Source organism: Alligator mississippiensis, chromosome 5, assembly GCF_030867095.1.
Source record: "Alligator mississippiensis isolate rAllMis1 chromosome 5, rAllMis1, whole genome shotgun sequence".
Taxonomy (NCBI): Eukaryota; Metazoa; Chordata; order Crocodylia; family Alligatoridae; genus Alligator; species Alligator mississippiensis.
The window spans coordinates 39,662,160-39,686,871 of record NC_081828.1 but is presented as its reverse complement, the minus strand read 5'-3'; the positions used below and the strand labels follow the sequence as shown (position 1 = coordinate 39,686,871).

At 45.0% G+C, this 24,712-nt stretch overlaps 1 protein-coding gene across 7 annotated transcripts in view; it reads left to right on the top strand.

The window, feature by feature from the left end:
* Positions 1 to 2,588: 2,588 nt before the first annotated feature.
* Positions 2,589 to 24,712, top strand: part of KASH5 (KASH domain containing 5) — a 30,695-nt gene continuing 8,571 nt past the window's right edge. The window contains exons 1-16 of one of the 7 annotated variants that reach the window (XM_059728160.1): positions 2,589 to 3,001; positions 4,677 to 4,871; positions 7,221 to 7,334; positions 8,591 to 8,771; positions 9,779 to 9,840; positions 10,959 to 11,031; positions 11,760 to 11,921; positions 12,440 to 12,557; positions 13,922 to 13,972; positions 15,082 to 15,159; positions 16,082 to 16,138; positions 16,539 to 16,598; positions 17,873 to 17,937; positions 21,095 to 21,197; positions 22,325 to 22,468; positions 23,286 to 23,494. In XM_059728160.1, the coding sequence (XP_059584143.1) occupies positions 4,715 to 4,871; positions 7,221 to 7,334; positions 8,591 to 8,771; positions 9,779 to 9,840; positions 10,959 to 11,031; positions 11,760 to 11,921; positions 12,440 to 12,557; positions 13,922 to 13,972; positions 15,082 to 15,159; positions 16,082 to 16,138; positions 16,539 to 16,598; positions 17,873 to 17,937; positions 21,095 to 21,197; positions 22,325 to 22,468; positions 23,286 to 23,494 (1,634 nt within the window). In that variant the 5' untranslated portion in view covers positions 2,589 to 3,001; positions 4,677 to 4,714. Of the gene's footprint in view, positions 3,104 to 4,525; positions 4,872 to 7,220; positions 7,335 to 8,590; positions 8,772 to 9,778; positions 9,841 to 10,958; positions 11,032 to 11,759; positions 11,922 to 12,439; positions 12,558 to 13,921; positions 13,973 to 15,081; positions 15,160 to 16,081; positions 16,139 to 16,538; positions 16,599 to 17,872; positions 17,938 to 21,094; positions 21,198 to 22,324; positions 22,469 to 23,285; positions 23,495 to 24,712 lie in introns of those variants that run through there. The other 6 variants (XM_059728159.1, XM_059728161.1, XM_019488844.2 and 3 more) reach the window with 6 other exon arrangements.

The window sequence follows — 24,712 nt, the reverse complement described above, 5'->3', positions numbered from 1 at the left end:
CTGGTGTGCTTAATCACACCCGTAGACTGACCCCTTGCTGGATCTAGACCACAGACAGACCCAGATGATGGGATCTGACCCACAGAGCTGTGCCACTCATCCAGACCACAAAGCTGGAAGGTTGAGCACTAGGGCTGTGCGAGGCTTCAGACTATGCTTCTGATCCGGAGAAGTTTTGGATGCTTTGGTGTCTGAAGCAGCATGTCTGGATCAAAGCACTGGCTTTGTTAGGCTTTCTGAAGCAGTTTGGAGCTTCCGAAGCGCTTCGGAGCCACTTTGGAGATCTGGCCATAGCATATAATAGGGAATCAATGAAATAGCTATAACGTTGTTGTTTTTTGTCTGATTTGGATTAAATGTGCAGGGGTGGGAGCCTCTGCTGAGAGCATGAAGCCTGCTAAGTTTCAAGAAGATCGGTGCAGGGGTTTGGGAGGAACTGCACCTCAAGCTGCAACTGTGTCTGTCTTGGGGCAGGTGGGGGGGGGGGGAACTACTGCAGGCCCAGCTGCTAAGCTACTGTGTTACCATTTACCAATTAATCACGATTCACTCAGGGACCAGCTCAGTTGCTAGCTAATGTAACTAGTTAATTAGCAACAATTAACACCTACAAAACCACAGACTAAGGAGAGGAAATAATTAATACAGACAATCAATACAGACAATCAACTGCCCCAGGACAGAGATAGTCAGTTGCACCAACACCCATGACATGAGTTTTGCCTGTCAGCAGCTAGGGTGCAGGCAGACCCCGCCTGCACCGATCTCCTTGACAGCTGACAGGCTTTGTGGCCGCAGCAGGGGCTACCATCCCTGCAGCTTTCACCCTGCTGCACCTTAACACACACAGTGTCACCCATGTCACAAGTTTTGCTTGTCCGCAGCTTGAGGTGCAGTTTCCCCCAAAAACCCTGCACTTATCTCCTTGAAACTTGGCAGTCCTTGTGGCCTGAGCAGGGGCCACCACACCTGCAGTTTTCAGCCCACTGCATCTTAACACACACAGGGTCATCTGTGTCACGAGTTTTGCCTGTCCACAGCTTGAGGTGCAGTTCCCCCCAAGCCCCTGCACCAATCTCCTTGAAACTTGGCAGACTTTGTGGCATCACCAGGGGCCACCACCCCTGCAGTTTTCACCCCACTGTGGTATAACACGTACACGTGACAAGTTTTCTTTCAAGAATTTGGGGTGCAGTTCCCCCTGAACCCCTGCACCGGTCTTCTTGAAACTTGGCAGGCTTTACGCTCTCAGCAGAGGGTACCACCCCTGCAAATTTCATCCAAATCAGACAAAAAACAACAAAGTTATAGCTATTCAATTGATTCCCCATTATACCCTATGGCCAGATCTCTGAGGCGGCTCTGAAGCTTCAGAGTCACTTTGGCTGGATCACAGCAGGAACCTGATCTGGCGCTCCAGATTGGATCCCTGGCATCCAAAGCGGCCAGATCTGAAGCCAGCTCAAATAGCTGCTTACTCGCGCAGGCCTACTGAGCACCGCTACACTAGATCAAGTGGTACATCTTCCCTAAGAAACTCTGGTAGCCTGGTTCAGTTTTAGCTCTGGCCAATTCCACTTAGCCTACTGCAACTCTGTTCATTTATACTTGACCCAACTGTGTGTGCTAATCTCCACTTCCTGTTCTAAAGTGCTGAATGCCATTATGTGTTGTTATTTTCATTATTAATTCTTTAGTCCAACTTTAATGGCCTTACATTCAGCTTCATGGCATTTTTTGGTTTGGGTGTGATGGTATAATTTTTCAATGCCCATCCAGTCCCTTCCAGAACTTCAGGAAAGATTCTAGGCTGCAATGGATAGATTTAGAAGGAAACAAGAAGGGGCGAAAAATTAAGGACAAACAGGACCCCAGCCTTCAGGCTAGTACAGCTGCAGCTTCAAATATCTTGTCAACTGACTAGATGTCAAACAACTGGTCAATGTACCCATGAGTGCCTTCCCCACTTAATTTTAGTCAACACTTCAATATCATGTGGTCATCCTGAATAACTTCTCTCCCAGATAAGTAGGAGATACATTTATAGTGGTGGGGGAAGCAAGGGATGGGGTGAGCACAGAACCCATAGCATGAAGAGGTAAATGGGGTCCTATGTCTCAAATGAAAAAGGGCCCCCTAAAACATGTTTGAAATAAGCATCTTTGAGAAGTACTGTGGCCTGTGACTCATGCTCTATTCCCAGCTCTGCTACTAGCACCACCGCTCAGTCTTCAGCAAGTCACTTTGTTTTGTTGTGCCTTGGTTTCCCCATATGTAAAATGGGCATGCAGCTACTGAGAAACCTAGGCATCGCAAGGTATTTCAGAGAGAAGCAAGGAGTTTTGTGGGTGATATTTTGTATTGGTTGAGATGGGCTCAACCTATAAAAAATTGTCAAACCATGCAGTTGGGTCAATAAAACTATATCGCCCTCAAAAATCCTTGCATCATACCTGGACCATTGTGCCTACAATATCACTCCAAGCCTACCAAAACCAATGTGAAGGAGCTGCCAAAATATAAGGGGAGCACCGCGCATGGGCGGGGGGTGGGGAGCGGCTGCTTTTTGTGCGGCTCATGGCTTTAATCCACCCTGTCTGGTCTGTGAGGCAGGTGGAGGAAAGCACTTGCGCTTGAGGGATTCCTGCAGCTTGGGATCATGCTCCCTCTGTGGGGGTGTTGTGGGGTCACAGTCCCACAGCGGGACTCTTATCCCTCCTTTATTTCATGTGTGTAGGTGTGATAGTTACTTCAGGGATCCCTCCCCCTATTTCTCTGCCCCCTGAAAATCATGGATGACATTGAGTTTGACCTGCCCCTCCAATGCCTGAGGCAGCAAGGGGGAGGGGCACGCTCCAATAGCGACCGTTGCTCCGTTTGAATTATCCCGCCCTTTTTTGAGGCTGGAAAGAGCGCGCGACTCCCCCCCATGAAGAAAGCTGGTGGCTCCGCCCCTCCCCCTCCTCTGAGGCGGCAACTTCTGCCTCCATCAGGGGAATAGGTGCCCTGGTTTAAAGGAGTGGGCTGGGCAGGGGGGACCGGGAGAGGAGATCCAGAAGCAAATCAGTCTCTCCCATTGTTTGGGTGGGGAATAAGTGTTGGGGTAACTTTAAATAACTCAGATAAAACTGCTGATCTCCTCCCAAACTCCAAAGCTCCCTTCCATACTTCCCCTTAAATCACTAACATAAAACAATATCCCTTCCTCAAAGAATCAGCTACCTATCCCTCCAGCGTGCCCTGCATGGTTCCCCCGCTTCACTTGCGGGCGTTATGTCTTGTGTTGGGTCGGGGGGGGGTGAGAGCATTTTTACACAATTTAGAGTCTGGATTTGTACAGGAGGTTTTGAACAGGGATGATCCTGCCTCAAGCACAGGGTTGGACTAGGTGACCACTGGAGGTCCCTTCCAGCCTGACTTTTCTATGACTTCTGTGCCGTACCGTAATTTAATTCCTGTCTCAGTCCAAATCCCATAGCAAATAAAACTCCAATTCCGGATAAGCAGATCTCAGTAACTATATATTTAAGTATCCATGGGCCACATGTTTTCAACTGGGCCAGCATCCTATGTAGAGGTTCAACTACTCCTCATATCCAGGCTGGCATCTATGCACATGTCCCAGGCTTTCAGGCCTGGGGGTTCAGATGCTGCCCTCACCCACCACATGCTAAAGGCCAAAAAAGCAGCATACAGTAATGCCAGGAAAATGCTCAGACCCAAATACCCCTCCCCTCTCAAATAAACCAGCAGGCTCCAAATAACCCCATTAATTAAATCACCTCCCCCCATAACATGTCTTCCCTGCTTTTGTATCCAAATAGGCCAGCACTCAAGTAACTTTGCAAACAAGCTAACCACTCCTAACACATCCATCCTCTCAAATAAGCAGGCAGGTGGCAAATTATCATTTAAATTGTCCTGGTTTATTACAGCCCCATCTCAACTGGCTACGTAATTTACATATTGCACCCCCAGAATAAATAGGCCAGCCCTCCATAACATCCATAAAAAAAATTCCCTCATTTTGTATGCTACTACTCGCTTTAACTATTGCACCCAAATAATTCAGTAGACTAATAGTTCCCTCTTCAATAAGTGTGATAACTTCCATTGATCTGGGGTGTTATTTGTTCTCCATAAACAATTGCTCATCCTAAATAAATCCCTTCCAAATAATCTATATATTCTAAATACCCCTCCATCAGCCAGGTGCGTGTCCTATTTTGTTGTTTTCCTGACACCCCCATTCCCAGATTGGTTAAAGGGTATTAATTTTGACCACATATGAGACCTCCTTGGTTTAAATCAGGAGACATGCCATGAAAGTCAGTAAGTGAGAGCTAGAGTTAGGTGCAAGATCCTGGGAGAAATCCCAAGGTAGGCCTAGTGGTAAACTATACCACAGCCGTAGTTAATTAAATGCAGGAATCAGAGAAGCTAGCACCTCCCTGAATGTGAATGGGCAGCCACTACCTTAGGGTAGTGACTGTCCATTCATACGCAAAGTGGTGCTAGCTTCTCTGATTCCCTCATTTAAGCCAGTTAGTCTACTGGAATGTAATCAGACACAATTTGATTACCATGTGTGAAGAGAGCTTGTCAATAAAACCATTTCCAAGAGATACCTTATTTTTAGGAGTGGTATTCTTAATTTGGTGCCTGTTTCTTTCAAGGCTAGCTCAGATGAGGTGGTGAAATAGCATCAGAAGGCATGCTTTCCTTCCAAAAGGAGGCTTGCTTGTGGCTTTCAAATGAAGCCAGCTCCTGTGGAGAAACAGATCAGCTGGTGAGCATAAGTGAGAGCCAGTCTTCCAAGCCCAAAGAGGATGGGATATCCACAGAATTGTCGATGGTTGTATCACCAGGAAGTAAGTACAGTATTGCTCTTCTGGGCTCCATGATACCAGGTGGCTACCATTATTGCAGTATCTGAGTGCCTTGCATTATTTGCTACTGGGGGTAAGAACTCTTTCCTACTTATTTTACAGGTGGGAAACTGAAGCATAGAAGAAATGACTAGGGTCATGTGGGACAGCTGTGTCAGATCAGGGGCTAGAACCTGAGTCTTTTACATTCCAGTCTTCTTCATATGAAAGCTATACTTAAAATTCCAGTGGGTAATTAAATGCTTTGGTGGATCAAGGCCAATGTTATAATCCTTATGGCTGCAAACATAGCCCTGAAGATCCAGGAAGAGCACACACCAACTGCTGCAGCTTCCTTAGCCTGACAAAGGGTTTTTGAACCTGAAAGCTTGCTTAATAACTATTCTCCAACCATTTAGGTTGGTCTAATAAAAGATATCAAATTCACCCAAGGAACCTTGTCTGCCTAGCCCTGAAGTCACATTTTCAAGGTTAAGCAAAACAATGCTGTCTGCCAGAATCTGTAGACAGCCTGAATCTGCCCTGATGAGAGATGAGACCTGGCCCATTCTTTTGACTCTGAAAGAATCATGCTTAGCTTTCAATGTCAACATTTTTTAACTATATCCTTGCTGATAATATTAGCAGAAGCTTACAGCTGATTTGCTTATTTCATAGTTCCTGCCCATCCCTTATCACATGAGCTAAATGCCCCCAACTTTTGCTGCCAAGACCAACTTCTTTCTTTTCTGGAACTATTAGGTGGCTGTGCGTTAGTGATACAAAAAGAGTGGCATTCAAAAATTGAAAAAAGGGCGGGGAGTGATGTTGCCACCAAATTAAATAACTCTGAAACTGCAATACGAGAACTAAACTATTATTCATTATTACTTTGCTATTACTTCTTATTTATTATACAAGGGTCTAGAAAACATGATCGACAGTGAGGTAAGGTTTTACAGGCACATTGTAAGAGACAATTGTCCCAGACAATTTGCAGTCTAAGCACTGACAAAAAAATAAGATAGACCAGACTTGCCCAAGGAAAGGCTGTGGTGGACACTGGGACAGAACCTGAATCTCTGTACTCACCTAAAAGTTTAGCCAAGAATATGGGGGAAAGAGATGGAAATCACACCCTTAACCAAGACAGCTGTGCTGCTGGCAAACTGTGTAGAAAAAATTATATATCAAGTTCTTAGCAGTATAGCTAACTCCATTTGGAGAACTGGATTTAACAAATTATTTTACTGGTATCACTTGTTTCTGCTAGATAAATTTCAATACCAATAAATTATCTCAAGCACAAGGATGCCTTCAGCCAAGTGCTCTATCTGTCAACCATACTACCTTCTGCACTGAGATCTGTACCAGAGCTGTAGGAGCACAGACCTGATTGCAGGATAAGGGGCTTTTAGGTATGAAGCTAAGTGTGCCCACCCCAGGGCAAAAACATACAAGAAAACTGCATTTGCTGTGATGCTGGAAAAGAAGGCAAGGCCCTCTGCATTCAGACCCTCTAAGTGCTGCTTGACGGGACTTACCTGAAACTTTAAGGAATGCTGAGGGCAGTTTTTTGCAGAGTCCAATTCAACTTAAGCAAGTCGTAGAGACGGATGAAGTCATCACTTTTGTCGCAGGCCTCAGATTCAAACTGTTCCACTTGGATATTATTATTAAGGATGCCCACTTGGTTACTTCAGGTTGTGAGGGGTAGTCCAAATAGCATTTAGGTACCATAATGATTGCTGTAGGATAGATAAGAGGAGGTATTATGGCAATGGGTGGATAGGTAGTTATTGTGTATAGAGAGACAAACACACACACACACGCCCACTTTGGCTATACATAATAGGCCCTTCAAGCGAAATTCTTTACTGATTAATCCCTACAATTTGACCTCATAAACCAGGATCTCTTTGCCAATACATGAGCATAAATCCAGAACATTTCAATTTAAAATCAAGAGAATTAAGCTAGATTGAGCTGGCATAGCCTAAAAGCTGATTTTGGCCTGGTGACATCCCTGAGTACAAATGGAATTTTTGCAGGGTGTGTAGGTGTGTGCATGTGTGTGAATCATGGAATTGTAAAAGGTGGAGCAGAGGAAAGACTAGGTAGCCTTGGACCATTCTCCCCCTTTCTGTGCTGTCAAACATACCAGGATTGTTCCTAACAGTGTATTCATAAAACATTTATCCAAGTATCCCACTATTCCACAGTCCATAACAGTATGACAGGAACAGCCCAAAAGGGAGGATTTGCTTGCAGGTAATCTGACTTAGAAGCTATCCTTACCAAAAGATGCTCTGTCCTGCTGCAAATGTAACATCTCCTCCTCTTCCTCACCAGTGTCATGGAACAGCCTTGTCCTCAGCACCAAGAGCAGCATTCTGAGCGGAGGTGGTTGCTCAGAGGAGCATGTACTCAACTGCACTTTTGAGGCCTGTGATCCGGAACAAACAGGTAGAAAGCTTTTTCTAACGTCAACTGGAAATTTGCACTTTGTGGCTAAGAGCTTTAGTGGTACTGGGAAGTCAAGTGCGCTTAGATCTGACGAAGGGTTTTTGAACCCGAAAGCTTGCTTAATAACCATTCTCCAACCATTTGGGTTGGTCTAATAAAAGATATCAAATTCACCCAAGGAACCTTGTCTGCCTTTAGATCTGAAAGCTTTTCTGCAATGAGACCAATTTGGCAAATCCCACCCCCTCCCGCATCTCCTGGCCTTAAACTTTTCTACTCGCAGCCCATGTTCTGATGTCTGAAATCCTTTAAAAATATCTAGCATCATCAGGATGGAGATTTTTCTACACTCTTAAGAATTCACAAGTATGGTTCAGTTGACATTACATGGACAGGACTCTGCCTGGTAAATTTCAGAGTAACTCATTACTGAAGAGGTTCTATATTGCTGTGGAGAAGGGGCACAGATTACTGGCTCCTGGGTTCAGAATGTCACACAGTTGCTCACACCCTTGATAGGGGCTGTAGCTTCCAGTATGCAATGCTCCATCTTGAGCTGAACAGTATTTTGTTTGCAACAAGGTGGACCCCTGCATTCTGGGATATGCAATCTCTCTAAAATGCACTCTTGAATGTTGGCAAGACAGGCATTGCTCGTGTCTCTGTCAAGACCAACTACAAGAGAACCTAATCCCTGTGCATTAGAAATTACACAGGCCAAAAGGAGATCAGTGAGGGACTCAGCTCTTCTGAAAACAAGGCCATTTTATTGAGCTGGCTCTTCAAGCCATTTTGATGTAGCTTGAAGAGCCAACTTTCAGAAGAGATCTTGTAGTTGATGCTTTATATCATACAGTAATTCCAGCATCTCTTTTATTGTTAGCACCTAACTGCTGCGTGATCACTGATGCCTTGTGTCAAAAATCCTTTTCTAATTTTAGTTTAACTTTCCTGGTCGCTACCCTAGAGGCTTAACAGTGCCAAACTTCACTATGAGGGAAAGCAGGCATAAAAGAAATAAAGCAAATGATTCTCTTTGCTACTACTTATTTATTCAGTAGTGGCGAGACCACAGCCCATTATGCCAAGCACTGTAAAAACGCAGAGCTAGCCGCAGGGAACTTACAGTCTAGCTACTGGGTAGAGAGAAAGGAGGTCTTATCCCCACTTTACAGGTGGAAAAACTGGAGGGGAAATGCCCGAAGATGTGCTAGCCGCCTGTTTGTGATCATTGCTTTCTCTGTGTTGGGTTGCAGGAAAGGTACCTGTTTTCCGGATTATAGAGTACTTGCAGGCCATGACGGGTCAAAGCTGTGAGGAAGGGAGACTGCAATCTCTTTATAAGATGCTGGACCCGGAAGAAAGGGGAGTTGCTGTGGATCTGCCAACCTTCCATGCTGTCATGAAGGATTGGATCTCAGACTGTCGACGGGATGGGTCAGTGGTCATTGGAAGCTGCTTTAAGAACTTGCATAGCTTAATCGCCACTCCTGAGGCACAGAGAGGCAATAGGTGATACACAAAGCTATTTAGGTGCCTAAAATACAGAAGGGCTGCTTAGTAGGATTTTCAAAGATGTCTATTTAACAAAACAAACCCAACAGGCATTAGGTATCCAGGCACTTCTAAAAAATGCCTGTACATCTTCAAGTGCCTATCTACCTTTAACAACCTAGCTTTAAGAGGCTACCAAAGTCATACAGTCAGTAAGTGGGAATCCAATTTTGCCTTGTATCCCTATCCCTGCCTGTTCTAACTTCCTAGGCAACACATTTGGAAAGAGCTTAGATTAGAACACCCAGAGTCCTGGCTCCCAGCCCCACTTTTACCTTCCTCAACCAAAAAAAATCACAGAAACAGAACCTCAGAGTCTTTCTCTGTCCTACTCATTTATCTGTATTGCCTCCAAGAGCTGAGAGTAGAACCCAGGAGTCTTCCCTTTCAGTCCCTTGCTTTAATCACCTGACTTAATTTACAAAGGTGGGAATAGAATCCAGGAGTCCCTTTACTGTAATCCCTAGGTCAGACTGCTACAGAATCTGTGTTCAGTACTCTGTATACCTTTGCCATCTGTTCATTTTAGCCTTTCACCAAAAAAAGTTCCCAAATCAGCTCCATTCCCTTCTAATAAAAACAAGATGAAATGCAGAATGAGATCTTATCCTGGCTTTGTTGTCACAGCTACATCTAAGACAACATGGGTGGCCTTCCTCTTTTGCCTGCATCCCTCAGATCTGAATGTTTCCCCCCTGTTGACATGCAACTGATTAAGCAACTTTATTGCAAAACCTCCTGGTGAAATGAGAGAACTCATTCCATCCTTTTGCTTATTAGAGGCGGATGGTGAATAAAGAAAGGTCACCCGATACAGCCAGAGCATGTGGTGATCCATTTCATGGAGACAGCAATAAAGCAGGAATGATAACTATTAATTTATGTTCCAGGGGATTAGAGTGCACCAAAGAGCAAGACAAGTTTGTGGACGATATTTGCCTGTTACCATCTGGTAGGTGCCTGTGCTGAAAGGGATAAAAGGGAGAGGAAAAAAAGAAAGATGGTGTATTTAGTGCTAAATATAGACATTTTTTTAGTGCACCCTTGGGAAATGGGGCCTTTCTCTTTGTTCATTATGCCAAAGGTACCCAGAATTCTCCTGGGTTTTGAAATACACTCACAGAACAGCTTTCCTCTTCCCCACTCACCCCACAGCTGCTTAGTGCCTCCTGAGCATTTGTTAATATAGAAAGATCAGTTGCTGCCTCTCTCTTCCTTCCTGGTCTGGATTAGACAGAATATGATTAGTGTAGAAGGGCAACAGGTGGCATTTGATTATGTTGGCTTGTGTGAGTGAGCAAGTCTGTGGCTCAGACTACAGAGGACAGATTTTGGGCTTCTGCAAAATGGAAAGAAACCAAGTTTAACTGGTGATTTGGAAGCTTCCCCCAATGTTGGGGCAGGGGGCTCCCACTGATGGAAATGGAACTTGAGTCCTCACTCCCTGTTATAACCTGAGCATCTCAGATTAATGAAAAGTTATGTGAACATCTATAGTGATGTATGCAGTATAAGAACAGGTGAAAGAGAGAAGATGGGGATGTAGGTAATAGAGATAACAGGTTTTTAGCATAGGAAGCATGGGTGGGTTGAAGGAGACATGATGAATATAGCTCTATATTCTAGCTGTTTCCATCTACTGTAATACTTCCAAGGGCCTACGAGCAGCCAGGCACATACCAAAGTACTCCCCCAGGCAGCTCTGTCTTATGTGGAGAATCAGAGTGGTGTCTGGCTAGCTCCAGGATTGGGGAAACACAGATGTCGCATCATTCCCCCATGCCCTACATTAAAGCTGATTAGAAGTCTATTCTGAGTGGCATGATACCTCTCATGGACCCTGTCATTAGCTCACTGGTCTTTCAGAAATAAGTTGCATTCAACTTTCAAGACCAGTTGCTTCCCCTCCCCTCCCCTCCCCCACCTGCCTAGTGAGTAGAAGCTATTTGCTAATTCCCTGTCAGTGTTTACTTTCCTGATGCCCCACTTATTTGTGGCAGCAGAGTGGATGGGGACCAGAAAGCCACTGCAAAGCTGCACCCTGAAAACTAATCTCTATCCCCTTTTTAGGGAAAAAGAGGAAGGCAGCAGGTAATGCTGCTCAGTTAGAGGGCTATGGTGGGGACTTCAACACCAGCAACTTGTAAGTACTAACTTATTGTCAAAGGAGGACTGAAATGTTTGCATGGAATCTTCTGCCACAGAAGATCCTGGTAGGCTTGGACCTTCGTATATTTCCAGATATTTTACTGAATTTAAATAGTTAGGATCCTCTCAGGCTAGGGGAACAGATTCCCAGGGGATGCAGGAGATTCCCTGTCTTGCTGTCTTCAGATCCAAACTGGATACCTTTCTAGAAGAGATGCATTAGCAAAACACAAGCCCAATATAGGTGTAACTGGGTGAAATGTAAAGGCATATGCTACATGGGAGTTCAGGCAAGAAAATATAATAGTCCCTTCTGGGCTTAAATACTATAAACTTAATCTCACGGAAACATTCCAGAGACTTGAATTCAGAGGGGCAGTGCTTCTGGGAACCCTAGGATTCAGGACTTCTGGGTCTTCTCCTTACATTGACACTGGCTTGTTGTGGGACCTGGCATTGGTCCCTTTCCCTCTCTGTGCCTCTGAACAGGATGTTGAGCAGCTGGATTCAAACTGTTCTTTCACTGGCATTCTCAGTGACAGAATGGATTGTTGAGGCTGGGACTCTCAATGTAGCTTTGACTAGGCCTGAAGGGAACCTGATCCTTAACTAAGAGTACTTTCTACAGCATTGGGCTGCTTACTATGAGATGGGATGTGAAAGTGGCTCATCTGATCACAGATCTCCCTGCTGACATCTCCTTCTTCCTTTCTGCTGGTCTAGGGAAGAGGCCGTGGCTCTTGCAAGCATTATTGAAGACCTAGAGTGTAGCAACAAGAAGCTGGCTGTGCAGAATGCCAAGTTGCAGAGGACCATTGAGTCAGCTGAGGAGATCAATTCCTGGCTTACTGAAGAGATCTCTGAGCTGAAGGGCCGGCTAAGAGGGTAAAGTGGAGGGATGGAAGACAGTCCCAGCTGTGGCAGGGAATGGAACAGAGAGACTCAAGAGGGTGTCCCCTCCCTTTAGTCAGGGCTGGTTCCTTGACTCTTGCTATAGTGGGTATCATGGGGCAGGGAGCAGTCTGGGGAACTCAGTGGGATGGCGTTCTGTATTCAGTCAGCACTGGCTTCAGTGTGGTGCAATTCCAGGGTGGATGTGGTGCAGTGATACAGCAATGTTGGCAGCTCTGGCTCCTATCCATGTCTTGCCAACACAGCTGCTCACAGGGGACACATGCTGTAATGGCACAAGCAGCCAGGTGTGGACATGCTGCAGCAGGAAAAGTGTCAGCAACTGTAAGCCAATAAGAGCTGCATGGACAAAACATTCTAGTACATCCAGGACCTATTTTATTTTGTGAGACTTGGTTCTTTACTACAATTGCCTAGTCAGTTCCCCTTGACCTTGCTAATTAAGAAGCCCTGAGGTACCGCACCATCTCACTAGCTGCTATCCTTGATAGTATGCAGCAGGCACTGGAACAAGCCAAGTACATAGCTAATGAGCTAGAAGACCTGAAGGCTATTGAAAAAAGGCTAGAAGAGGAAAATGTCAGACTTCACACCCAAGCCCAGCAGCTGGTAGGTGCTTTAGTTTAGCAGATTTTTCCCTGCCTACTGGTTTTAAGCAGCTGTCCTGTTTCTTTATGGATAGTAGTAGAGTAGGCGTGTGAATCCTGGGTTCTGTCCCAGCTCTAGGAGGAGTGAGTTCAGCGGGGGAAGAGGAGGAAATAGCTGTACTGACAGCCAGGATGCAGACAAAAACCCCAGGCAACTGCAACTGATTTTACTGTTTGACTGGATAAGTCATGTAAGGAATCCTGTTGAGACTCCATCTGGCTACTAACAAGTCTACAATCATGTATCCACCCAAGAGAACAAACTGCTTTGCATTCTCTTGGAAGAAAACTGAGGTGAGGGGAGGGAGGGTCTGAAAGTGATCAGGAGAAACCAACCTCTTGTCTCATCCTGAGTTGGTGAGGTCTCAGCATCACTCCCAATGAGATGAGCCAGTGCATTACAAATGCATCTGGTACTAGACTAAAAACCATGGTTCCTAACACCTAGAGCCTGATTCTTGGATGAACTAAATTGGCGGAGCTGCATCCATTTCAACTGTGATTTACACCGCGTTCTTAGGTTCTCAACTGGTATAAATGAACATCAGCAGGGGGCATAGCATACCCATGTGCAAAGGAGAACTTTTCCTTCCTGTCTGCCCATACTATCACCATTTAGAGAGATAAAAAGTCTTCAAATACAAAATGAGCTTCTATTAAGAGGATAGCAATCAATTGTTCTCTATATGTACAGGAGACAGGACAAGTAGTTACTGGCTTGCCAATAAATTGCAGCTAAGGAGATTTGATATTTTTTTTTTTTATTTATTTTTTTTTTTGTAAAAATATAAGATGGGGGGGAGGGGTGTAACACACACCCTTTCTAGTCACTGATCATTGCTTCCTTAACCCACCATAGGAACCCATGCAGCTAAAGAGATCTAGGTTAGATATTAGCAAGAATTCTGAGTGAGGTGAAGTGCTGAAAGAGAGGTTATGTGGGATCTTTGTTGCAAGAAGTTTTTAAGTTCAGGTTAGATAAATATTTTTTCTGGGATGGTTTGGATCACTCCTTGAGCAGGAGGTTGGATGAAATGACCTCAAGAGCCCTTCCAGCCCTGTTTTTCTTTTAAGTTGGCACTCTTGGCCAGCACTGAATGTATCTTCCTTTTTTAAAACCCCTGGACGTTTACTAGTTCCCCATTTGCTGTAGCTGTGAATGGCTTGTCATCCCAGCGCAGCTGTTGCAGGGCCTGTGGCCTCTTGTGCTGGGATTTCAGGGAGGCATGAGAATAAATTTATGAGTTGATGACACATAACACCAGCAGCCTGGACCAAGGGTCTCCACCCCTCAACATCTCCCCATTCTTTCCCCTTTTTTCATAGGAAAAGGAACAGCAGTGTCTCTCTGTACAAGTGGATGACCTTCAAGAGGAGGTAAGGATGGCTTGAAGAATAATATTGGATGAGAGCATCAGCAGGTAAATTCAGAATCCATGCTTTAAAGCACAACCACTGAAGAGCAGCAAAAGCGCTGCCAGAATTGGAATGGTTGACAGCAAGACCCCACTCCCCTCGGAGTCGGTAATGAATTGGGGAAGAATTCAGGAAATTGCTACAAGAATAATTCTAGGTCTGGAAATACTGCCATGCAGTGTACTACAATCTATTTAGTTTACCAAAGGAAAAGTTAAATAAACTTGACCACAGTCTGTTAGCACATACCTGGTGAGAAGAAACATCTAGCAGCTGCAACAAAGAAGGATGATAACTTGGTAGAAACTGGGGGCAAATGTTTTAACAGGGAAGGTGGCTGATGATTAGTCACCAGAACAATTTATCAACAGGGTAATACATTCTCTGGTCCTTGAAATCTAAGTCAAACTTGGATATATTGTAGAAAGATAGTCTAGCTAGAGACCAACAGTTCCTGGGTAGGAGTATCTCATCTGTTATGCTAGAGATGAGACTAGATTATGAAAATAGCCCATCAATGAATCCAGTCTTCCAGTATGGTACTGGTGAGTGATGTGGGGCAGAGAGTTCAATAGGGACACTCTCCTGTCTTCATCTGTGCTGACGCCAGAACCTTCTGTAACTTTAAGGCAGCTGAATCTGCTATTTTGCATCCAAAGTGTAAAGCCAAGGTCCTGGCTGGTTGTGGTCTGCATCTTTCATCAGAAGAGACTTTATTAAGCCGTGTCTCCTGATCATCCTCCAGAGGCTCAATTGCATTTAAGTGCCTTTAGCTTTTTCTGGGGTGTAGGCTGTAGCATGTTGGTCTAAGGACAAAGGCAGACAAGGTTCTTTGGGTAAATCCAATATCTTTTTTATTAGACCAGTTAGTTTTTCCTGCAATTTCAAATGCATGTGAAATTTAATTTTCACTTCCTGTGTTAACCTAGGGTGTAGTGTTGCTGCATACTCATTGCAGCAGTGTCTGCATTCATTGGTGGTAAAGCCTTTTGAACAGTTAGATCATGTTCTTCCTATGTCTGTTTGGTATGGTTTATTAATATTAAACATCTTTTGTGGCTGTTTCATAGAACAGAAAGCTCATCACAGAGAGAGAGGGAAAGAGACAGAAAATTGAAGTGCTGGTCACTGAGAAAGCTGAGCTGAAGGTAAAAACCACAGAGACCTGCATGGTGTCTTCACACCAGACACTAATAATTTGATTTGCAGCAGTGCTGAATACATACAGCCTGTATTGCTGTCATGAGGTTGTTTTTGCTGTAAAGAGACGTATCCACCTCCTACTTGGCAGGTGGAATTGGCTAAAAGGTACCTTATAAATGTTTTTGCAATTAAAGAAATGCCAAATGAACCAAATAAGTGTTTTTTTATCAAGAATTTAAAAAAATCAGCGCATTCTGATGAAAATCTTTTGTTTTGAATTTTATTACTGTGTGATACTATATTTTAAAGCATAAAAGTAGAAATAAGTCAGAACAGATTAGTGGAATTTTTTTGTGAAATTAATCCTACTTTTCATTGTGGGTCCAGATGGAGTAGAAATGTTAATCCCCTGTGATTTCCTTGTGGGATGGGCATTCTGATTTTTTCTTTTTCTTGGCCACTTGCATTTGTAGGAGAGCCAGCTGTGTAGAACTATGGTCTCCAAACTGGCGCACAAACTGCTGGGGCTATAAAGCCATAGTAGATGGTCTGTGAAATTAACCTCCCTTTTTCAATCAAATTTGATAGAGGAGGGTGAAATTCTGAGGAGTGGCACTTCAGTCCATTGATCTAAAGTTTGGAACTGCAAGCCTGGAGGCTTAGAGCAGCTGAGTGGGATGTCAGAACTCCTGGATTTCATTCCTGACTGTCACTGGCTTATGGTGTGACCTGGAGGGACCAAATCCTTTCTATGTGTCCATGTTTGCCTCCTTGTAAAACTGTGGTCATTTCTGACTCACTTTCTCACTGGGGCTTTAAGATTTAATAATGAGTATAAAGCTTGTCAAGATATCTGAGGAAGAGCTAAGCACCAAGTACTGGGAAGAGATCAGATGCAGTTAAGACCTCTTCTTTTCCTCTCTCCAGTCTCAGCTTTGCGAATACGAACGTGTCATCTCCTGCAAAGATGCTGCCCTTACTGAGGTGAGCAACTTGCACATAACTTCAAAGAGCGAGTGTGCTACTGTGGCTTTAGTATTGTATTTCCTGTTCTGTCCATCTCTGTGTCACTAATTCCATTGGTTGCTGACCTGCAGTGGATCATTCTTAACGCAGTAAATAATTTAATTATTGGACACAAATAATTGGGATGCAGAAAATACTTGGTGGCATTCTCTGGTACATGTGCTTTCCAGAGGTTGGAATTGGTGATTCTTTCTGGTATTTAAACCTAGAACATCTAACCAAACCAGCATTCCAGCCTTTGTTCTGTTTGGTATGCTGTGTCCTGCCAGTACCACCAGGTGTCACTAAACCATCACTAATGAGATGAGTTTTACTCTGTAATGACTTTAGGTGCTTTCTCTGACTTTTCTGTTTGCAGAAAACCAACTGGGCTGAGGAGCTAGCAGCAACTGTGGAAGAGTACAGGATGGTGGTGCAGGTAATGGACACTGACACTCCATAGCACTCCTGCCTTGGTTCTTCCTCATGCCTGTGTTAATCATTCTACCTGAGTGAGAGGTGTTTTGTCGAGCTTATCCCAGGATCTTAGGCTGAGCTACAGGTCTCTTTTGAATACCAGTCCACAGCCTGTGGTGTCAAAAGAGACCAAACTATGCTGAGTGGCTTCAAGAGGGTTGGACCATTGGCAGGCCCTGAATCTTTGAGCTGAGAATCTAAATGCATGATTCTCCACTGCCTGCAATAGAAGTAATTAAAATCCTCTGACAGAGCAGTGTGGACTTTAAATCTCTTGGACCTCAGCCATTTGAAGACAAGAACCCACACTGAACTACATTTGTAATTTAGTTTATTTAGCCAGTGCTGCTCTAAGGTGCAAGGGGGAAAGAGGCCACTAACAATGGAAGAGTGGCAGCTGCCAGAGTCAGCAGTTAAAGGGAGTTCTTTTGTGCCCCAATCTCAGTTATTCCAGATCTGCATGTGGGGCTGGGACAATGTAAGGTGGACTTTAAGCTATCTCCATGCCCCTGGAGCAGCATGCAAGAGTCCTGATAAACTTAGATCAGCCTCTAACTTGTAATAATCTGCTCCCTATAGTCTCCTGGGACACCTTTTGACTTTTACCTTTGCCCACTCCCCCAAGTTACCCTTACTTTATCCACAGTGGTGCACTCAGACCACACCTCCAGTGTCCTCCCATGCCAGAAGCTGGGAGTAGAGCTGGAACACTGACTATATGCTAAGCCTATATACTATCCACAAAGAGCTTTTGTAGAGCTGGCAGTCTTGCAAGTAGGCAAAAATGCCTGTTTATTGTACAAGCAACACTGACAGAGCATTAGCATTTAAGGGGAGGTTTGAACCCTTGCTCTAGACATTGAACCCTTGTTCTATGTGCTGAAGGCTGCTTCCAGTAAACCAAGCTGTAACTGACTATTTTGGGCTGGGGAATCAAAGGTGGCTGGATATGATGCTGGTCACATCACTTCTTTGCATGCCATGGGCTGCAGAAACTGCTGTGCTTTAACCATGCCAGCCCGATGGGCCACCTATGCTGACGACAGACTTTTTACTGGGTCAGGGCTGATTTGTTTTTGTTTTGTTTTTGGTTTTGTTTGTTTGTTTTTTGTTAATAAAATGCAAACAACTGAACTGGGCCTTTGGCTTACTGTAACAGCCCCTGGTGATATGGGGCTATATAGAACAAAGCCATCACCCTTGAGTCCACTGGGAACCTTGTCTTTTTTTCCACAGGAGCAGAGGCTGGAAATAAATAGGCTGCAGGACCACCTGTGCCACACCTACAATGACTCGGCTGTGTAAGTGGCATGCTGGGGAGTTTGGTGGAATGGGCACATGGCAAGGGCAGGCAGAAGAATGAATAGGTGAGAGGGATGTAGCTAGGATCATCTTGTGCCCCAGCTATTCTTTGCTAGAACAGATTCCTATAGAGGGCATCCACATTACAGAGAACAGCTCTCAAAGAAGCCAGGCCCAAGCCAGCAATCCTGTCCCTGAACTGAGATCAATCCAAGTCAGTGGGAATTTTGCTTCCAGATGGGGCCATGTTTCTACCCTACTTCAGTGCATGCTGTGCAGCCAGACACCTGCAGCCTTACATTTGGAGCATTTGGGCCTTCAGTTCTCAAACAGTGTCCTGATTCTGATGTCGGTTTTTTTTTTCTCACACCTGAGGGCCTATGGCAAACCCTGGATGTACAGCATAAGAATACCAGGCTGGGTCAGAGCTCCTATAGCAGTTGCTACCAGCAACTTCAGAAGAAGCCATAAACAGTCCTAGAGTATCTTAGTCAGAAGGAGACCCCAGGCAGATGAACACTCAGCTTATTCCCTGAGCCATAAACTAACCCATCTAATCTAGCTTTGTACCTGCTTTGTAAGAACTGACATACACACACTCAGAGGCATAGATTGGATTGCTCACAATCACCAGCTGGAAGCTGACACAAGAAAACACGAACTAAAAATAAGATGCGTAATTTAACCACAGAAACAACTTGCTGAGGGATAGGGGTGGCTTTTCCATCACTAAGGATTCATTTAATTGTAATCCAATCACTTTACAAATTAAAGGCTCAGTGCTGAAATCCCTGAACTGGATTCCATGGCTGATGGCAAGACTGAAGCCAGAGTCTTCTATCCAATTATGCTGTCCTCTTTTTTAAACAATATGTTGAGGCAGAAAAAAAACACAAATATGGTTGGAGGCCTGGGAGGAAAATTGCCTTTTACATACAGCACAATTGCTTTACTTGATCAAGTGATGAATAAGCAATTTGAACTTTGCAATGCATCAGTATCTTTTATGTAGGGAAAAAATTCTGGGGTACAAAATAGCTCACAAACCTAATGGAGAAAGGTAAAATCGGCTCCAGTGACCAGTAATTAAAACCAGGCTAATTCAAATGAGAAAAGGACATGTATGCTTTTCTTGGCAAGGGAGACAAGCTCCCAAGGGACATAGAGGATTCTCCACTTTTCAGTACCTTTAGATCAAGACCAGATGCTTTTCTGGGGCAAAGCCTTTGGGGTCAAACCAAGTTACAGTGCTAAACACAGGGAGTGAAGTTCTACAGCTTGGAGGACAGATGGTCATAGAACCATAGAAAATGAGGGTTGGAAGGGACTTCAGGAGGTCACATCTAGTCCAACCCCCTGCTCAAAGCAGGACCATCCCCAACTAGATCATCCCAGCCAGGACTTTGTCGAGCCGGACCTTAACCTCCAAGGATGGAGATTCCATCACCCCTCTGGGTAACCTGTTCCAGTGCTTTACTACCCTCCTAATGAGAGTTTTTCCTAATATCCAATCTAAACCTCCCTTGCTGCAGCTTGAGACCATTGCTCCTTATTTTGTTATCTGTCACCACTGAGAACATTCTAGCTCCATCCTCTTTGGAATCAACCTTCAGGTAGTTAAAGCCTGCTATCAAATCCCCCTCAGTTTTTCTTCTGCACACTAAGTAAATCCAGTTTCCTTGGCCTCTCCTCAGAAGTCATGTGCCCCAGCACCCAAACCATTTTTGTTGCCTTCTGCTGGACTCTCTCCAACTTTTTCACATCTTTTCTATAGTGGGGGACCCAAAACTGGATACAGTACTCCAGATGTGGTCTCACCAGTGTGAAATAATTACTTCCCTTGACCTGCTGGGAATGCTCCTACCACATAGAATAATTCCAAATCCTTTAGCAGGCATCTAAAGCCTCAGATGGGGGTGGAGGATACTTGCCAGTAGCTGGGCTATGTATGGTTTTTGAATGATTCAAATGGATTTGGACCTGATTTGGCTAATTTGATCTCAGACACTAAAAATGTTCCTTTAAAAACAATGTATCAATAGTTTGGGGGGGGGGAGGGGAGGTGAGGAAGGGGATATTAGCGAGAGATTCAAAGTAATGAAGGCCTGAATGAAACAGGGATAGCTACAGCAGTTTTGCTATACTCTTATAACTGCAGGAGACTGCCAATATAATTTGATATCTGTATAATTGTATAATTATGTGTCTTCACCCTCAGGAAAGGCAGGGTTGGGAAGGGGGGGGGAGATGATTATGTTTATAAAACTAAGATCCAGTTATAAATCTTCCTGCATTTGGGTCCCGTGGTGGGACTCCATGCCAGGAGGTGGTGCTGAGACCCAGGGTTTAGTAACATTCAAAGAGGGACTAGATATTTATGTGGGTAACAAGTATTTCCTGACAGAAGGCAGGGCAGAGTGGTACCTTTTAAAGACTAATTTGGAGAGGCATCAGCTATCATAAACAGCAGTTTACTTTGTCAGATACTGTGTGTGCATCTATAAGGTGCCCCTCTGCCCTACCTTCTGTCTGACTTCAGAGTGACCCTCCTAACTACCTGTCTGCCCAAGTTAACTAGTGAATGCCAAAAGGGTTTGGGAAGAGAGAGGCTATCTCCTGCTTCAGGCATTAATCTCATCTTAAGCCCTACTTATCAGAGATGAGGCTCTTTTAAAAGGCAGACTGTCCTGCTATGAGGTTTCCTGCACCTTTCAAACTTGGGGGGAGAGGATGGGGGAACTTACAGCACACATGCTATGTTTGACATAGGCAGCCTCCCTGTGTGGCATGCAACAACTTGGGGAGAGGGCAAGCAGGACAGCAGCAAATGGGGCAGGCAACAAAACTGAACAGCAGATCCGGCAGGGAGCACAGGGCAGGGAGTAGAAATAGCTGTGGGATTGGGCAGGGGAAGCAGACTGGAGTGACATTCAGGGAGGGCACGGGGCTTAATTTGTGGCACACCTATCAGAAAAGGTTGGCCCTCACTGCTCTAAGCTATCTAAGACCAGACACTTCTGGAGAGGGGACAGTAGGCAAGCTGGCCTGAGGCAGCCTGGCAGTTCCTGTTTGTTAGGTACTGAGCTTAGGTTGTATATTTAGGCCTTAAACATAAGTGTAGTTCAGAAGAGGATGGATATTTGACTGTTTTTGCAGGCTGCCAACAGAGTTTCTGGATGAAGTGAAAGCCAGTGTCAAGGGTCATGCAAATTGGATCCCTGTACAGCCTCTCTGCGTGGAGATAGAGGAAATTCAACAGGTAGGAGTATAGCTAGGTTCCTTTGTGGGCCTAGGAAAACCCAATTTACCTTGGGTTTCCAGCTAGCTAGGGCTGGGCCCTATCAAAAGGAGAATATACTCCCTTCTAGATCAGTCCTGACCTCATGTTCACATGTTGTTGCAGGGCACTTTTAAGAGAAGTCAGGTTGTTAACCCTGAACCAGTCCTCCCTGCCTTCTTCAAACTCCTATGTGGTTTAAGATCCAAATGAGATTTAGCTTCTTGGGCTCCTCCATCTGTATTCTGTTAACTGTAGAGCAGCCTCCCACCCCTGTTACACAGCTGTAGTAGTCTACCCTGGAGTCAGCAGCATTTCTCTGCTGAACCAAACTTTTCCATGCAAATATCTGTTTGCAACACCATCTAGGTGATTGTATTTCACTGGTGAGTAAAGCAATCCTATCTATCCCTTCCCCATCTCATTAGGCTTAAGCAATTAGCATTTACAAACCACTCATCCTAGGGCTTATTATTACAATCAATTAAAGACCTAAGTGAGATTCTGAGCATCAAGTGCAAAGCTAAGCCCTGGTGAACGACTGTAAGGGAAGCATCTACCTGAAACCTCCTTGGTATACACATACAAAGTTTACTAGCTCCAATTCTACTGTCACTGCATTTCACTCTGCCTGCTGCTCAGACATAGACATTTCAGAATCTCTCAGGGAAGAAATAATTGTCTCTCTCCATAGATGAGGAGAACCACAAAGCACAGGGCACAATTTTCCTAATGCATTAGGAATCCTGGAGTGCTTCAGTGTGGTGTTGGGAGATGCAATATAAAATATTTAATGAAAGAACCATGTTAGGTGACTCCCTATTCTACTCAAAATAATTTTCCCATGGTAAAAAAAATGCCCTGTGGGTCCATATGAGAACCAATAATATCTGTTCCACGTGGGACTTTAATCCATAGATCTCCAAGCACTTGAGAAAAGGCAAAATGAGCATTTGCGGCCTTCACTACTTTGTAATTCCTGAGGACCTGAAGTTTAGAAGCACAGATCCCCAGGGAGAATGGTTGTTAAGGAAAGGGATTCAGGATTGTGGGGCTTGGTGCCAAACTGCATACAAATAAATTACTTCTCTATGCCACTTCTTCTGCAGCGGACAGGGACTGATGAACCTTACCTTCCCAGCCCACTGTGTGGAATGCTGCAAAGCTCAGGAGCTCATGTGTTGGCCCTGTCACCTGTCAAGAAGAGCACAGAGATGGACCCAGTAGATTCCATGGCCATAGCAGAGGAACAGGTGAGTGTGGAAGACCTATGTGGGTCGAGAAGCAGTGATCCAGCCTTCTGATCTCTTAAGTATGTGTGACTGAGTGGACAGATTGCCACCATGACCTGCGAACATGGTGTCTTAGGCTGACATCCTGCTGGCTGGTTGCTGAGATAGATAAAGATTAGAGAGAGCTCTCAAAAGTAAACGGAGAACTGGGCAAGATGCTTTCAAGAAGCCCCCATGATTTGCATCCTGAACAACTAACAAAGAGCTCAGTAGGGGATATTCTCCTTTTTTCCAATCGGTGCTGACCCTGTGCCCCAGTATGGTACTTGTAGACACAGGCTGTAAAGAGTAGAGCCAGGACAGAGTAGGGTGTGTGTTCCCTCCAAAGCCGGTGCTAACCCTGGTCCCCCAGCACTGTAATGGGAGAGAGAATGCTCCTGGAGGTACTTGATGCCTTTTTTTTTTAGGGGAGATGTAATCCCAAAGTCTCCTGGTCATCAGAGACCATTGGGATCTCTATTTGTGTCAGAGTGGAAGGTAGAGATTAGAATGATGTTGGGGCTGGTGTGTGTGGGAGGTGATCCAGGGGTCAGAACTGGGTCCCAGTCCCTGCTGTGAGGGAAATGTGCTCTAGTCAAGAGCATGGGAAGAAAAGTAGTCTAGTGATGACAGCGGAGTAGTCTTGAATGACAAGACTCCTGAACTCTCTTATTCTATGCACAAATTTGGGAAGTTTTCTCTTTCTGTGGATTATCGAGCAGTGACCTATGCTCACAGGGAGCTTGACAGATCTGAACAACTGGGCACGCTCAATCCTTGGATGCATTTGTTCTCTTAGATGTTGGCTCCACAAATTCAGAGGCATGTGTGCATGCATGCACGTGTGTTAGTCTCTTTCACTCCACCCCACCAGGACCTAGAAGAAGCCAAAGGCACCAAAGCAAAGCTGCTGGGAACCCTTAGCTTGCCTCAGTGGAGCACCCTGGGGGAAGCCAAACTACAGTCTCATGAAGATCAGCAGCAACTGACCCCAGAGGGGTCTGACAGGTACTAACATGAGGGGTGCAGGAGATAAGCCCTCCTTTCTTCACCTCCCCCACATCCTCCTGGCCTTCCTAGCACTACTTGCATGCTGTGCGTGCACATCCAAAATCCTGCAGTTCAGAGGAGCTCTCGCATCCAAAGCTTTTTGGCTGACGGCAGGGATTCCTGACCTTTGCTGGCCAGTCCACAATACTGAGAAAATAACATGCAATGTGGACAGCATCATACTAGAGCCATGTACAGGACTATGGTTTTAATCGCACTCATGTCCCAGCCACAGAAATTCTTTCTTCTGTGGGTTTTTTATCCATTGTATCTTGTTCCACCCACAGCACCTTAAATCCCTCTTCATTCTGTACAAGGAATAGACTTTTGAGAAATCAACTCAGTTTCTGCTTTTTTTTGTTTGTTTACTTGCTCACTCCTACCTGCAACAGAATATATTTCCCCTGTACTGGCTGGTAGGTCCTGATGGCCTCCTGCTCCCATCTTTGGTGTGGTACATTGTTCTTCCACACTGTCTCCTGACAAGGAAAGGGGATTTTAACTTGATATCCTGTAGTTCTTCCCACAAGCTGTGGGTTGGAGGTCAGTGGCTTAGGGAAGTGTCCTGGCCTGGAAGTCAGCATACCACCTTTCTATGCTAGCATTAATTTTCCCAGGTCACTCACAGCCAGGGCTGTCCCTAGGGGGTGGTGAATGGCGGTGACTGCCCTGGGCCCTGCGGAGCAGGGTGGAGTGGCACGGCACTGCCACTGGCTCCACGTCTGGCTGCTCTGCACACAGTTTCCCACCGCTGAAATCAGTGCATCCGGCCACTTGCCGCCACCACCTCCCCAACCCACTGCCAAATCTGCCACCGGCTTCCTTGCATCCAGAGGCAGGGCCCCGCACCCTGATCTGATTGTCTCTGCTCACAGTCACGGCCTTAGAGCCTTATAGCTAACGGAGACCAGCCAGTACTGACTGAGTATTGTTGAATAATATTCAGTACCAGTATTGTTGAACAATTGCCTCTGAGCATCATGCTACTGGCTGTGCTAAACTTACCATAGCCATCATACATGCTCCATAAAATGTATCTGCTAAGCCTCAGGAGTTGTGAGTTTGTGGAATAGCATTCCCCTAACCACAGTGTCAGTAAAAAGAAAAACAAAACAAAAAAATACTTCTAGCTTTAACATGGAGTATGTACATGATGTTTTACAAAAAGGTTACATG